Raw genomic sequence first — 16,698 nt, forward strand, 5'->3', positions numbered from 1 at the left:
ACCCGGAAGTGCTCCAGGTGTTGATTGCCGACATCCAGCTGCACTTTCTGGGTGTGGCAAAACCTGTGCCCAAAAGGGGCCAGCTGGTCCTGTTGCAGCACCCCCTGGTGGCGCCTGTGGAACCCCACAGAGCTGCACAGATCTCCAATCCCCATGAAGCCCTGGGGGAGTCCGAGGCATCGCTGCAACCCAGGGAGGCTGCCATCTAGCATCCAGGGGGAGATACTGGGCTTCCCACCCTTGTCCCCCTGGCAGATGTGGTGAAGGGGCATCCCGGCCAGGCATGGGCCCCAGCCATCTGTCACAGTCTGCTTATATCCCTTCAGCGATATCTTTTTACAGGCAGCAAAAATTTACACCGGGTGTTATAGACTGAAATCAAGTGTATGTTTTTATTATATAACAGCAGCTCACTACTCAAAATGGGAATAACCCAGACTCGAAATCATAACTGCTTGATTACAAGACAGCAGTTCTTACCTCTGCACCAGCCAAACAGACATATCAGTTGATATATGGGCTTGGGTTTTTACTCATTGACAGCAACATGTAAATTGAATGATTTTTTTTTTTTCTTTGGGTATATTTTTGGATAAAAGCACACTGTTTCTGAAACGCGAGGTCCATACAGGAAAGGCTTTGACGCGTTTTGCCGTGGCTGAGGTAGTGTGTGCTTGAAACTGTATACCAATAATTCTCTTTCCGATCAGCTGCTGCTGTGATTCCCCACTCAGATACAGTAATATAAATACTCCGAGTGGTGCAGTGAGAGTAATATGGAAAAAGATGATCCGGTGTGGCAACCCTTAACGGGAGCAGCTGAAAGAAGAAGATGCAGTGAGCATAACAACGCTAAAGCAGTTATGGTATTTGGAATACTATGGCTATTCCCTGGACCATTATATTGCTACAGGTTAATTACAATCAGATGCATTACACTAATAAACAATATGCAGTTAATTTCAGTGTATTTATAAAGTGGGTCTAAGAAAGAAAGGGTAACCACACAGGAACAGTAGGACTGCTTTGACGCTGGGTGCCGCCAGTCTGCAAAACCGAGCTGAGAAATTGCATACGCCAGGGTATGAGGTACCGTGACAATGTGCGTGGCTTTACGGCAACTTTAGGTTTTATACATCGCAATTTGAGCGTGGAAACGTTGATACGCAACATTTCTGTGCATACGCACCGTTTATACATGAGGCCCCAGGTGAATGTGCTTTACCATGATCTGATCAAAACACTTCAGTGGTACTAAAGTTAGAACAACTAGACGCAGAGTCTTCAGCTCTTTACTATATATCGATCTTACGCACTGGTCTTTTTCAAAGGTGTGCATGTAGTGCAGGGCGATAACACACAAAAATGATTCAATAATGATGATGATGTTTTAGATCATTTTTTGGTAAAGTCTGTGCAGTCTAGAGGACTACATGTTATAGTTTTTTTTCAATCTACTTCCATCCGTGTTGTGTAGATTTCCTCCTACCTACTTAAAAATTTCAGTTACACCTGCTGCACAAAACTTTCATTTTATTCCATGAAGTATGAAATCTGGTTCTGCAAGGTCCCAGGATTTCAGACTGGATATGTACCTCCAGCTGTCAAACAAGTGCTGCATAATTTTAGTAAACTCTATTGTCAGAAGCAGTTATCATATGGTGAAATATCCTGACAAATACAATCCATAACATTTTTTTTTTGCTATATGCTCCAGCTATTTTTATGTTCATTGTGAATGTCAGCTTTTTTATTCTTTTACAGTGGTGCATAAGTGAGGTGGCTTACTAATGGCTTATTGCCTGCTAAAATGTCAACAGAGATTGCAGCAGTAGCTGCTTTTTTCTCTTATGAACATTACTGGCAAATTACTTTATTTTACTTTGTCATTATAAAGTAATTAAAATAACAATTTTCAGAACCTTTTCAACAAGAAGAACAGCTTTTGTAACTGTGCGTGGCAATACACAATTTTTCATTAATCCATGTCTAGTTTTTGACGTCTCTTGCCATTTTCATTCTAATTGGCTGCAGTTTTGGCAAGCTGTAATTTAAAAGCAATGCTACCCCTTACACCCTGAGGATGTTTTTCAGCAATTTCCACCCCAAAATAAAGGCTGATTATTCAAAAACTAAAGGCAGGACAGTCAATTTTTTACTAAAACCTGACAGGTAACTTCTCAAATGTGCATAGAATCTGTGTTTGTGTCAAATATAAACATTACTTTACTTAGAAACTGCTGCTAAACGGAGAATAAAATTAGTGCTCATAGTATTATTTTTTTTAAATACTGTATCAGAAAACAAAAATATCTCATACCGTAATGCCAGGGTAGCTGATGTTCTCAGACATGTCAATTGTACCTATGCCCCAGTGCAGTGATAAGGACACTGCGTATAGGAAAATAAACTAAGCATATATTTGAAGCAAATACTAAGCACTTCAGCTAAGCATGTATCTGAGTAGACTAAGTATATATTTGACTATATGCTTTTAAGATGAGCACTGATTTGTAGTGACAATGATGAGCACTGGAATTAATGATTAAGACAGGAAAATTGCACTGGAGATATATAATCTTAATTACCTGATTATATATGCAGTACGGAAATATTATGTTTTATACTTATACTTATGTTTTATACTTGTTACATATATTTTCATACTTTTATGTGTATTTTTATGTCAACACTTTGAGCACTTGTTGAGCACTTTGATGAGTACTTAATTTTATATGATACTTTTGATGCACCTTTTGAACATTTAATTTTACACTTTTCTGCATTTATTATATTAAGCACGTTATATTGTTTTTAAAAAGGGAACCTACTGGATTTAGCCACCAATATAATAAAGCCCTTAGAGACTGTCAGCATTAGACTTAACATCGTGAAATATTATCACAATGTACAGGATGGAGGATTAGCAATAAGGGGACGTGGTTGAAAAGGATAGGAGACAAAGGTGGCATGATGCCAAAAGGTTTTGACTGTTAGCATAAGGAGTGTAAGGTATGCAGTGGGCATAAATGAGCAAGCAGGGTACAATAGTGGCAAAATGCAAAAAGGTGCTGGCCATTAGCATATGAAGTGGCGGCCAGAATATGTAATGTGAAGTCAATTCTGTAAAACAAGTGTTGCTCCGTGTCTGAGGGTTATTTGTCTTCACAAACCCAGCACAGTTTTACTTACTGTGTATGTAATAAAGTGTCACTGAAACCAAAAGCTCTTGGCTCTGTGTCAATTCCTGGCTAAAAATATTCTGTGACATGCACTGTGAAAATTGGCTCCATCCTTCAGAAGAGAGATAAAACCGAGGTCCTGATCCTCTGTGATCATAAGAGATCCCTAAGCATTTTTCAAAAACAGATGGTTGCTTCTGGATGTCCTGGCTAAATTATTCCACCACAGCCTGCCCCCCTAATCATCCCATGTCCTTTACTGGCTAACTAACTCTTTCATGCCTTCATTGCCTAATAGCTAATGTGTGGTGAGAGTACTGGTGTACAAATGGCCACCACTGCATTATCCAGGTGGGTGCTACACATTGGTGATGGTTGAAGTGGTTCCCCACCATCTATGTAATATTTTGAGCAGATTGGAAAATCTCTATATAAATGTCATTAATCAATTAATTAATTATTAATTTAATATATTAATAATCTGTTCCAAAATAAAATCAAGATCTCAGTTTTATGTGTTTAAGGGATTAGCTGTACAATATTATTCAAGTGGGGTCTATGAGAGTCAGAACAGTCAAATATGAGGTCACATTTCTTTATTGGAAAAAAGCCTGTTGCTCTGCCCAGGGGACAGAATTCCTGGCATTAAGAATTTAGGTTTCTTGATAAACAACAATTTCAAGGGTTAAGAGAGATTGATCAGTGGATTGATCTAGTATCTGCAGTAATACTGTCACAGTGCCTAGCCATGGTGCTCATGGGGAGATTGAATTTTCAGGCAAAACTCTCGATTTACAGAATTTAGTTTTTGAAACATAAAACGTGCAACTTTTTATGTTTAAACCTTATTATTATAAAATAATAAAAAATGAGACAAGTGCATACACATCCAGTGCCTAATTTAATATGTTAGGGTGGAGTTGTGACTCTAAAGCTAAGGAGCTGTACTGGTATCTGGAAGGTTGCTGGTTCAAATCCTGTTACTACCAGAAGGGATTGTACTCCACTGGGCCTTTGAACAGCCATTTAACCTGAAAATTGCTCCTGCAGTGCTGTACAATGGCTACCTCCCAAAGGTCATTAATACAGCGTACTAAATACCAAAAAATAAAATATGTTGAGTCTTCAAAAATTGAAATATTTTTATTTTAAAAGTTAAAAAATTTGTAAAACACATTTTGCACAGCCTTGTCTAATCTGAGAATCAAAATGGCACATTTGCTTTCGAAGCAACATGTGATTGCAGGTGTGGACACTTTTTGTGACTGAAGACAGAGAAGAAAATTAAAATTAGTAAAAACCTTTTATTGATACATACCAGACAAGGGTAAAATGACAGAGAAATACAGTCCTAGGACACCGCACTTCATCTGCCTCGAGCGCAGATATCCTTGCTCTTTTATACCTTTCTAGTCTCCTGATCGTTGACCACGTAAGCAATAAAAATAGCGTCCTGACTCATTTTGTATTATTCCAATTGGTAAAGTCTTTACCCTAAAGGTATATTTTCTTGTCACACACATCATTGAAAGAAAACTTCCAGAAAGTATATATGCTTTTTGTCACGTACGCAAAACACAAACAAGTTTGATCATTCTGTCCTATTTTCTGTACTTACACACATACATTTTGTTCAATTACATCATTTTATGTTTTTACACTCCTCCCTTTTTGAACAAAATGATGTGGGCAGTAGAATTAAATTGAAATGGTTGATGAAGGGGAAGGGGGGGGGAAAGGGGATGGGGAGGAGAAAATGGAAGAAGCTATACGAGACATGTGCTCCTCATGTAGCATATATGCCCTTTCCATAGAGGCGGTAAAGTACTTAGATAGAGATCACCACCCATCCTTGGGTAGCCTGAGAGGGTGCGGGTAACAGTCAACAGAAAATGTATTTTTAAGATAGCCATTTCTTGCAATGCAATGCGTGGATCCAGGCAGGCAGTCCTTCAACTTTCACGGCATGTGGTGTGGATAGAAGAATTTGGAATGGTCCTCTCCACCTAGGCTGATGCCAGTGTTTCCTCCGAGTATCTCGAACCAGGATCCAGGTGCCCAAGGGAATTGGTAAATCCTTAGAAGGTGGGCTGGTCCTCCAGGCTTGATTAACCTGCTGGTGGACTTCCTTCAACGAGGTTCGGAGACCTGCAAGACTAGAGAGAAGATCATTGTCCACAGTATGCAAATTCACATTTCCTACAACCATGCCAATGGGCATGGGACGTCCGGTCAGAATCTCAAACGGCGATAGTCCCAGTTGTCGGTGTGTCCCGTCCCCTTAGTCCCATTAAAGCTAAGGGTAGTGCATCCGGCCATGATAAATTAGTTTGTTCACAAATTTTTGCGAGTTTAGCTTTTAAAGTGCCATTGCATCGTTCTACGATGCCTCCGCTTTGGGGATGGTATTTACAATAATGGTGCACATTAATTTGGAGCCAGGTGGTTAATTCATTTATAACGGAGTTCACAAAATGAGTGCCATTATCTGTTTGTAACTTTTGAGGGATACCCCATCTTGGAATAATCTCTTTAATTAGTGCTTTAGCTACTGTTTTGGCATCGTTGTGTTTTGAAGGGAAAGCCTCTACCCATCGGGAGAACACATCGACAATCACAAGACAATATCGGTACCCTTTAGACGGGGTTAGTTCAATGAAATCCATTTGGAGGTGTTCAAACGGACCCATTGGATTAGGGGTAACGGCGGGACTTACCTGGGTACCTTTTCCCACATTAAACTTTTGACATATTGCACAGCATCTGCAAAATTGCTCTGCATATGTAGAGAAACCTACAGCTTCCCAATGTTTTTCAACATCTCGAACCATGGCATCTCTACCTGCGTGATTGAGTCCATGGGCCATTTTTGCCATTCCTGGGAAAGAGGCTTTTGGGAGAAAAGGTTTGTTAGTGTGTTTATGAGTCCAGACTCCATCAGAGAGGGACCCTTCTTTGGACCATTTTCTCCTTTCGATATCCGTGGCTGCACTCTGTAAAGAAATAATTTGATTATCAGGGTCCTGGTCATTTCTCTGTTGGAATAAAGAAATTGGTGTGTTATTATATGCAGCCTCTTTAGCAAAGTGGTCAGCTAATTCATTTCCTTTGCTAACAGGATCCTGTTTTCCTGTGTGAGCTTGACATTTAACAATCGCTAGCTTCGATGGTTTGGTTATAGCTTCTAAAAGGGATTCGATCAATTTCTGATGTTGGATGGGTTTGCCAGTACTGGTCTTAAATCCCCTTAGTTTCCATAGTGCTCCGTGATCATGGCAGACTCCAAAAGCATACCTGGAATCCGTATAAATTGTTACGATCTTCCCTTCAGACAGCTGACATGCTCGAGTGAGTGCTACGAGTTCAGCTGCTTGTGCACTCAAGCTTGATGAAATTCGATTTGCTTCCAGCAGGCGGTCCCCTTGGACCACTGCGTAACTGGTTGAGGGTGCTCCATTTTTCAATCGCAAGGAACATCCATCCACAAAAATCATTTCTCCAGTTTCTAAAGGTGTTTCCTGTAGATCTACTCTAGGTTTTACAACCTTTGCTATTTCATCATGGCAATTATGTGGTTCTCCTTCGTTGTTAATTGGGAGAAGAGTGGCTGGATTTAAAGTGGAGCATCTTTCAATTGTAACATTTGACAAAGTACAGAGTACATTCTGATAGTGTATTGCCCTAGCAGTAGTGAGATGTGAAGTTTTGGCTTGTACTAGGATAGAATGTACAGCGTGAGGCACTTTAACTGTTAGGGGGCTCATGAGAACTACATCCGTGCTTGCTAATACAGCTTCTGTTGTTGCAGCCACAGCACGAAGACACGGAGGAAGTGCTGCGGCCACTGGATCCAGTTTTTTAGAAAAATAAGCCACCGGTCTTTGTTTATCTCCATGTTGTTGCGTCAGTACTGCATTCATAAATCCCTGCTTTTCGTCCACGAACAAAGTGAATGGACGAGAATGCTCAGGCAAACCAAGCGCGGGCGCAGATAGAAGAGCAGTTTTTAGGTCACAGAGAGCCTTCTCAGCCTGTTCATTCCATTGGACCTGGCCAGAAAGGGGGATGCCAGGAGTATTAGCCAATTGTTGCAACGGCTGTGCTCTTTCAGTAAAATTTAGAACCCACTGTCTGCAGTAGCCCAGAATACCTAAAACAGACGTAACCTGTTGTTTTGTGACCGGTCTAGGAAGATTTTGGATGGCTGTAATGCGATCGCTAGAGAGAGCTCTTGTTCCATACGTAATGTCATGACCTAGATATTTTACAGTTGTTTTGATTAGCTGCAGCTTAACTTTAGAAACTTTATGGCCATTGTCCCCCAAAAACAGCAACAATTTCTGGGTATCTTTTGTACAATCTTCTTCCGTAGCGCTACATATCATTATGTCATCTACATACTGTATCAATGTACTACCTCTGTCCGGCCAAAAGCCTTCTAAATTTTGGGCAAGAGCTTGTCCATATACACAAGGGGCTTCAGTGTATCCCTGAGGCATGACGGTCCATGTCCAACGGCGGTTTTGGAAAGTAAAAGCAAACCAAAATTGAGAATCAGGGTGTACAGGGATAGAAAAGAAAGCATTAGCTAGGTCAATAATGGAGAAGTACCGAGCGGAAGGAGGGATAGTAGAGAGGATAGTGGAAGGATTAGGGACGATAGGGGCCCTAGGGAAGATGGCAGAATTTACTTGTCGCAAGTCTTGTACGAAACGCCATGAACCGTCAGCCTTTTTTACAGGTAGAATGGGGGAATTGACTGGAGAGTATTCAATTGGAATAATGGCACCACGTTTGACGAGATCGGAATGTACGGCGGAGATGCCAGCCTCTGCTTCGGGAGACAGAGGATATTGGGCACGGTGCGGGCGGAAGGAGGATTTCGGGTGGATCACCAGAGGCTCACAATGGGCTATCCTTCCATAATCATTCTTTCCCTGGGACCATAGTGAATCAGGGAGCATAGAGAGCCAAGAAGGGAAAGTGGTTTGCAATGAACAAGCAAAAGAGGAAGGACGGCACAAAGCGCGATGTACTAAACAATCAGTTTGAAACACCACTTTAGTTATTAAACGGTCAGGAGTATCAAAAATACCTGGAGTAACTTGTAACCAGTCTGTTCTTTCAAGGCATTTTTCTACCCATGGTCCTATTTCCCCCCATTTAACAGTGTGTGATTTAGCTAAGGAAATATGAGGCACTGAGCCGCCAAGATAAAATATATGCTGTGAGCATGTAAGATGAACAGAAGCAGCTGCCTTTGTGGATGAAATAAAAACACAGGAGATGTGAAGGGTTCGGGGTGAGTACCATAAGTAAGGAAAGATTCTAGCCAGGGGGTGTCTACTTCTATAGGGAAGTATTGGGCAGTACAGTGTAAAATGTCAGGGGCCTGTAAATTGGGAAAGAGACAGGGGGAAAAAGAGTGTAGGGCTTTGAGGAGAATGGTGTGTGGGGAAATATCTAAAGTCCAAGCTGCAAAAGAGGGTTTGGGGTAAGGGGCAATTTGACACAACAACTTGGGGGTAGAACAGAAAAAACCTTTGTCAGTCATAGAAATAGAAAGAGAAAGTTTTGTCATGAGATCTCTTCCTAAAAGGTTAACTGGACAGAGCTGATTTAAAAGAAAATGATGCAGTAAGGTATGTCCGCCAGGACGTGACTGGACTTGAAGAGGTTTTGATACTTGAAGAAGGTGAGGTTGTCCAGAAGCAGTAAGCACAGTAACAGTCTCGTTCGAGGCAGGGACCTTTGCCAGCGAGAGGGTAGATCGAGTGGCACCAGTGTCGATTAAGAAAATAGTCTCAGTGCCATCAACGAACAATGTCAGTAAAGGATCAGTCTCTGAATTATGGGTGAGCAAAGGTAGTTGAAAAGAGTGGCTGGAGGTCCCTGCGTTTTCCTATGGCCAGTATTGTTGGTCAGGGGTGTCAGAAAAAACAGGTGGAATAGGGGGAGGCGGGGGCTGTTGCTGTCTGTGAGGGCACTCCCGACGAAAATGTCCAGTTTCACCACAGGCGTAGCAAGAGTAGGAATTAACATTGGGATTAAAGGGAGAGGGAATAAAAGGATTCTTATTGTGGTCAACAGGAGGAGCTCTAAAACCACCTCGTCCTCTTCCTCGTCCTTGTCCCCTTCCTCTAAGGCCATATCCTCGGCTTCGGTCAGGAGTATTCCTGGTATAATAGTTCATCTGTGCTGCCAATAATTTGGCATGAGAGTCCGATTCCTTCTGCTTAGTTTGTTTTTCGGCATGTTCAGCATGTCGTTTGACTTCATCAAACGCGGCACTTTCCCACTCAATACAGGAAGTGCGGACCTTGTTTTGTATATCAAGGCGCAAACCGGAAACAAAAGGTGGAACTGCAGCTCGCGTGCGGTCATCAACATTTTCCAAGCCCGAGTGATTAGCCATAAGGTCTTGAATCCTATGTGCCCATTCATCAACCGCCTCGTCTCTCTTTTGTTTTGCAGCAGAAATAAGGGACCAGTCCGTTCCTTTTTTATATTTTTCTGCAATATTTTGTCTCAACGCCTCCCATTGTGGGTTAAATTCGCCTTCTCCACCAATCCCCTGTCCTCGAGTTAAAGCTGGGTTCCATACCCATGGAACGTCATTGCGGACACCCTTGCAAACAGTGGCCCATGTGGTCCCAAGCTTTCAACGAAGTACCTGGGTCCATTCAGCAGCGTTAGGCTTATACATGCTATCTAACTGATCAAGTTGTTCAACAAATTTTAGTCCTCCTACTTCCTTTGGATCTGGAAATGCATTCACGACATCCTTTAGTTCTTGGATGTCCCAGTTCTGATTTATCATAACTGTTGTGGGATTTTGGGGTCCGGCTGGATGGGCAGGGTTATAATGGGGATTGGGAACTTCTATTAAAGGGCAAGTAAGTAAAGGTGAAGGATCAGAAGAGGTTGGAGAGAAAAAAGTTGGAGCTGGTTTGTGAGTGGAGGTTTGACTTCGAGTGCATTTGGAGACGGGGGTTTGTCTAGTGCGGGGTGGGTCATAGTGATCTGTGCCTGGGGGATCATCGGGGGAAACTTCTGCCAGTTGTAGTGTAGGGGGGGCAGTCGGAATGGGGGATAGAGGAGGGGATAATGGAGGTGCCTGAGGTTGGTACTGAGGAGAGGAAAAAATAATAGGATAAAGGGGGTCTTTATTTGGATTATTCTTCCTTTTCCTCCCGTCTGCCTGTGGTTCCGTGCCTGTCTGAACTTTCTGTAATGTAATTAGTAATTCCTCTTTCTCCTTTTTAGCCTTTCCCTCATTTGCCCGCAACAATTCATTCTGTTTCTGTACTGCTTCTAAATTTCTGTCTTTTATTACTAATTCCCATCTATCAAACATATCCATTCGATATGGTCCACTATTATAACAACCCTGCTAATTCCTACACAGGATCTTCCTAGCTTCCTGTATTTCACTTACATCTCCTGTCCCCTCTATCGGCCAACGCCCACCACTCTGTCTATTCCATTTCCTACATGCCTTCTTGAAATCTAAACCTGTCTTCTTTTCTATAAATTTCCTAGGAGACCCATTTTTACGGGGCGTCTGTTGATCCTCCGAAAATAATTCTTCCAGCATTAATGATTTTGATCCCCCTGTGCGGCGATTAACAGGCTTACTGTTATAAGTTCCCATTATGTCCCCTTGCTCTTCCCGGGTCCTGTATTTAATTTTCCAACTATATACTGATTCGTCTAATCCCTTGTACGTATGAATCAGCGAGGTATTAAGTGTGCCACTCACTATTCCCTTACTGTTCCCTTCTTTAGTCCCAAGGGGAGACACCCAACTATCGGTCCTGTCCCAGTTCCCAGGAGAACACGGTATTCCTATTAGTATGTAGATTTATTTATTCCGTCCTAACAGCAAACCTGCAATCTGTGCTCTTTTTCTGTTTATGTTTCCATATATATATATACCACCCCGTTACTCGTCCCGTTAGCCTGTCCGCTCACATCCCCGGATTCCAGCTCAGGTGACTTCGTGTCCGATTCGGTTCAGCAGAATACTACATCAATACGTCCAGCCGAGTCTAGGATATGGGTGAGGCCAGTATCCTTTCGTCAGACCTTTCGTATGCGTCAAACTGCTTGGGTCAAGTCTCCATCACCTTAAGCAACCCGTTGAGATATGAATATGACTAGACGGTCAACAGGAAACTCGCCCTCCCGTAATTTAGAAAATAAAAAAATGTTCGGAAATTCCCCGGTGCTTACCCCAGCCTGGAAGTGTGCAAGCTCTGTCGGGAAATCCGTTCAGTCACCGTGGATGTAGCAAAGAGGAGACCAGGGGCTCCTCACGCAAGAACTCTTTCAGGACAGGGCAGTCCTAACTTTTGCCGGAGCTGCATGCTCTGCTGCCGAAGCTCAAGTTGACGGCAGTCCGCTGGTAAGACGGATCACTGAAATGGTCTCGCTGGAGGAGTCGACCGGCCCGTCTCTTGCCCCACGTCCGGGGCGCCAAAAAACTGTGGACACTTTTTGTGACTGAAGACAGAGAAGAAAATTAAAATTAGTAAAAACCTTTTATTGATACATACCAGACAAGGGTAAAATGACAGAGAAACACAGTCCTAGGACACCGCACTTCATCTGCCTCGAGCGCAGATATCCTTGTTCTTTTATAGCTTTCTAGTCTCCTGATCGTTGACCATGTAAGCAATAAAAATAGCGTCCTGACTCATTTTGTATTATTCCAATTGGTAAAGTCTTTACCCTAAAGGTATATTTTCTTGTCACACACATCATTGAAAGAAAACTTCCAGAAAGTATATATGCTTTTTGTCACGTACGCAAAACACAAACAAGTTTGATCATTCTGTCCTATTTTCTGTACTTACACACATACATTTTGTTCAATTACATCATTTTATGTTTTTACACAGGTTACTGATTTTCATTTTCCAGATTTTTACATACCACACTGTGTATATTTTATGTTATTTGGTAACTTTTGTTAAATTTCTGGAATGCCTTTTACATTTGCACCACGTGTTTAGTTATAAAGTACAGGTGCATTTCAGGAGTATTGTATCATGAAGTCTGTACCGCATTATGGTGTATTGTCTCATGCCTAGTAAGGAGGCACCATCCCTAGTTCTACTGTTTTATACAACCATTTATAAATAAGCGTTCTTTCGTTTTTAACTTGTTACTTTGTTACTTTCTTTTTGTAACCCTGTTTAACTTTTACTATTGTAAAGCACTTTGAGCTACGTTCACATATGAAAATGTGAAATATAAATAAATGTTGTTCTTTTTGTTTTATTAATTGCAGATATCAATGAAGAGGAGCAAAAAGAGGAAGTTGAAGATGACCCCCTGAAAAGATCAGGGATTCCCTTTTGGGGGCTGGTCCAGGATGTGAAGCGACGGTACCCCCAGTATATGAGTGATATTCGAGACGCTCTGCACACACAGTGTCTGGCTGCCATTGTCTTCATTTACTTTGCTGCACTCTCTCCAACTATCACATTTGGAGGGCTGCTAGGTAACTGCTTTCATAAGTTTGTGACTTTTCATCAAGAATCTTTTTTTTTGTCAATTTAGACAACCTAATGTAGGGTGGTATGGTGGTGCAGTACTACAATAAGGGCTGTTGACTTACTGCTTCAAGAGCCAGAAATCATATTCCGTCTCTCTTCCTGCGTCTGAGTTTTCTTGGCCTCCTGGTTGTTCAAATGTTTTTTCTTTTGATATTATTTCTTTACACATCAGCTTCTGGCTTCTGCCACCCAGTATTAAAAAGAGGGTTCTAAAATAGCCGGATGTATTTCTAAAATACTATTAAATATTTTATAAGAAAACTAAGTAATAAATATAGACACTTGGAGCTTCTCAGGTTGAATCACTTAACGTAAGTTGCAACCATGCAGAAGTCACTTAAACTGCCTGTGGTTTAGTTGTATAAATACAGTGTATTAAGAATTGTCTTTGATGGCCTAGTTACCAGGATCATTTCTAGCTGCCTTCAATCTTGTGTTGTGTAGACTAAGTTCAAAGAACAGATGGACAAATGCATAAGCAATGCTTCACTGTACAGTACGTAAAGTCATGGGGAATTTTGAACCTTTATTAATATTTGCTTTAACCAGTGCATTTTGGTCAGATATGTTGTGTGATGTCATTTTGTAATTCTTAATTCAGACCAGAGCTTCTTGGGCCTGGAGCCTATCCCTGCCAGCATAGGATGCAAGGCAGGAACAAACCCTGGACTGGGCACCAGGCTATCACAGGGCGAACACACACACACCCACACACTAAACACATATTAGGTCCAATTTAACATCACCAGTTCACCTAACCTGCATGTCTTTGGACAGTAGGATAAAATCCACACAGACACATAATTGTTAAATATATTAAATGTGATTGTTCTAATCATATAGACAAACATACTGTTCACAGGTAAAATGCCAACAGTTACAGTCTGTACCATTTTTTACGTGAATTACAATAATTAGATGTACAATTTACATTTCCATCATGGGTAAAACGGAGTGCCTACTATCAGGTACCCAGTTTGTAGAGCAGTATGTAAAATATTGATTTTTGTCATTCATATTTTTAAATCAGTAGTTGATTTATGGGTTAAGGTAACATTTCTGCAGTAGGAAATTCTTTAAATGTGAAATTGTTGCTGTACGTTACCTTACTCTAGAGTGTCTGCATACACTAAAACCCCTTTCAAACCCAAAATAAAGAAATGCAGTGCACACATGTGGTCATCTGTGTTCTTGCTTTCATATTTTTGGATGTTTCTTAACCATGAAGCACTTATTCTAAAACAAGAAAAACAAAAATGAATGTAAAGTATTCTGTTTTATTCAGGTGAGAAGACCAATGGAATGATGGGAGTCAAAGAGCTCATTATTTCAACATCTGCAATAGGGGTTCTGTTTTCACTCCTTGCCGCCCAGCCACTGCTCATTATTGGATTTTCAGGGCCTCTCCTGGTATTTGAAGAAGCTTTTTACAAGGTAATCATTAGGGGCTTAAATGTGCATGGCCAAACTAAATAAAATTAATTGTACAGGAGGCAAACCTTTTTATAAAGTATAAAGAATGTGCAATTTATGAAATACCCATCTTAATAGCCTGTTTCTGTTTTCACCCGTTTACCATTCATTGAATCACATTTTTATTTTTATAGAACCATTTCAAATTCAAATTTGTGTCCTGGACATGTCTAGTTGTATAACTCTAAACTGAGCCAAAATAAATACATTAAAAGGGCAGCAGCTCACTTACTTTTCTTCAAAAGATAAACCTTTGATCATATTTCCCATCAGGTAGTACATGAATGTGGTTTGTCTTCTCAGCATGTGTTTTTGCATCCTTTTTCTGTTTTCATTGATATTTTCCCAAATTGCTCTTGACCTTTAACTTAGTAATACCTGTACATATTTCTATGCAATTTGTATCTCAAGTTCTCAATATTGCAAATTAAATTGTGCTGTACACTATAAACATAATTTTCTTTACATGAGACACTGCTGCCTGAAAGTTTGAGTGGACTTAATCTCAAGGTCACAGGACCTCAGTCTTTTCATGATACAAGGTGATTTTCTGAACAAATACCTATACAATCATGTGAAGTCACTGTTAAAAAATGTAAAAACAAAAACAAAGAAAAAACAAAAGCTATTGTATTTGCGTAAAGGGCAGTGCAATGATGTTGTTTATAATGCGTTGTCACTGATTTCTAAGTAAAGTGACAAGCACATATCTATGAAGGCATTGTTTGGATGCCTCTGGCAGGAGCAAAATTATTTTAAGAAGTTTTGAAAATGGTCAGATTTTTCTTGTTGGCATTGTATCATGTTTTATTTAATTGTTTTTTATTCCTACCACATGCCCAATGATATTTTACAGCTAAATATTAAAACAGCTCTATTCATAATGCATGATTGCTTTTACTGTGTGTTTATGTACTATAAATATTTAATGAATCCAGATATGTTGTTGTCTACCTAGTTTTGTCAATCACAAGGATTCGAGTATCTGACAGGCCGTGTCTGGATTGGATTCTGGTTGATCATCATCGTCTTCATCATAGTGGCAGCAGAGGGAAGCTTTATGGTGCGGTACATCTCAGCGTTCACCCAGGAAATCTTTGCTTTTCTGATTTCTCTCATCTTCATCTATGAAACCTTCTATAAACTATTCCAGGTGAAATTTTTACTCTTTCAGCGTGGAAATCTAAAAAGTACTAATGGAGTATTCAGTTACATGTTGAGCAAATCATAATGTGGTCTGTCACAATGCTTGAACAAATCTCTCCTTTTCATTTCCTCAGTTTAAACTAAAAATTGACACACTGCTCCATTTTGTATATTGGATGTTAACCTATAAGCTTTACAGCTCCTGGTTTAAGTTTGTACCGTATGATATTTGTTTCAGAGATATCTTGGTTTAACTTCATTTTCCTCTTATTTTTCGGATAAACAGTTTGTGGCTTGAAAATATTAAACTGACCTTTTTTGCTTCTTTGTGAATTTGATTCTGTGTGACCTGTGTGACTTAGTCATTTTTATTATCGTATATATATCTTTGAGTTCTTTTAGTAATATATTTTATACCAGTAACGGTGCACTGCACGATAACGTGCAGTGAATACACTTGACTTGAGCATTCCTAGATTTCATCCTCTTTCTCTGTAAGTTTAGCATTCATTTGCTCAGAGGTTGATGCGTTTGCTGCTTCCTGAGCAGCTCTTCTTTTCTCCACCCTAGCTGCCCGCTTCTTCTCTTCTTTCGTCAGCATCTTTTCACATTAAAACTGATTAAGTCAGTGTTTGTTTTGCAATTACTTAGTACGTTCTCCTAAACTCTTAACTCTTCAATCTGCCTCAAGAATGATTTAAGATATGAAGAGGTAGGGGAAGTGATGGTGAAGGTGGTAGAGATGAGAACGGCGCCCGTACACATGCGCCACACAGCCGCCCTACTGGTTGCTGCCAAGAGTTGATTCAACAATAAAATAAAAGAAAAATAAAAAGAGGAATAACCTTGGAGGTCAATAATCACCCCGAAAGCAGATAGTAGATGTCACGTAGTATATGTGTACCAAATTTAATATCAATAGGTCAAACGGTTTGCGAGCTACAGGTGATTTAAAATCCTGGACAGACAAACGAACAGCCATGGTAGCATATTGTATATAAAGATATTTATAATAATATATAAATAATATACTACAATACTGCATGAGGCAGTTAGGGGACCTGGGTTCGCTTCCCGGGTCCACCCTGCGTGGAGTTTGCATGTTCTCCCCGTGTCTGCATGGGTTTCCTCCAGGTGCTCTGGTGCTCTGGTTTCCTTCCACAGTCCAAAGACATGCAGGTTAGGGGCATTGGCGATACAAAATTGTCTCTAGTGTGTGTGTCTGTGTGTGTGCCCTGCGGTGGGCTGTCACCCTGCCCGGGATTTGTTTCCTGCCTTGTGCCCTGTGTCGGCTGGGATTGGCTCCAGCAGACCCTCGTGACCCTGTAGTTAGG

The 16,698-nt window shown here is 40.7% G+C and overlaps 1 protein-coding gene across 1 annotated transcript in view; it reads left to right on the forward strand.

Annotated features, from left to right (window-relative positions):
• The window catches only part of LOC114656143 (anion exchange protein 3), a 313,389-nt gene that overhangs the window by 244,438 nt on the left and 52,253 nt on the right, over nt 1–16,698 (forward strand). The window contains 3 exon segments of the mRNA XM_028807571.2: nt 12,478–12,690; nt 14,031–14,179; nt 15,177–15,371. Of these exon segments, the coding sequence (XP_028663404.2) occupies nt 12,478–12,690; nt 14,031–14,179; nt 15,177–15,371 (557 nt within the window).

This window comes from Erpetoichthys calabaricus, chromosome 8 (genome assembly GCF_900747795.2).
Source record: "Erpetoichthys calabaricus chromosome 8, fErpCal1.3, whole genome shotgun sequence".
In the NCBI taxonomy this organism is placed as follows: Eukaryota; Metazoa; Chordata; class Cladistia; order Polypteriformes; family Polypteridae; genus Erpetoichthys; species Erpetoichthys calabaricus.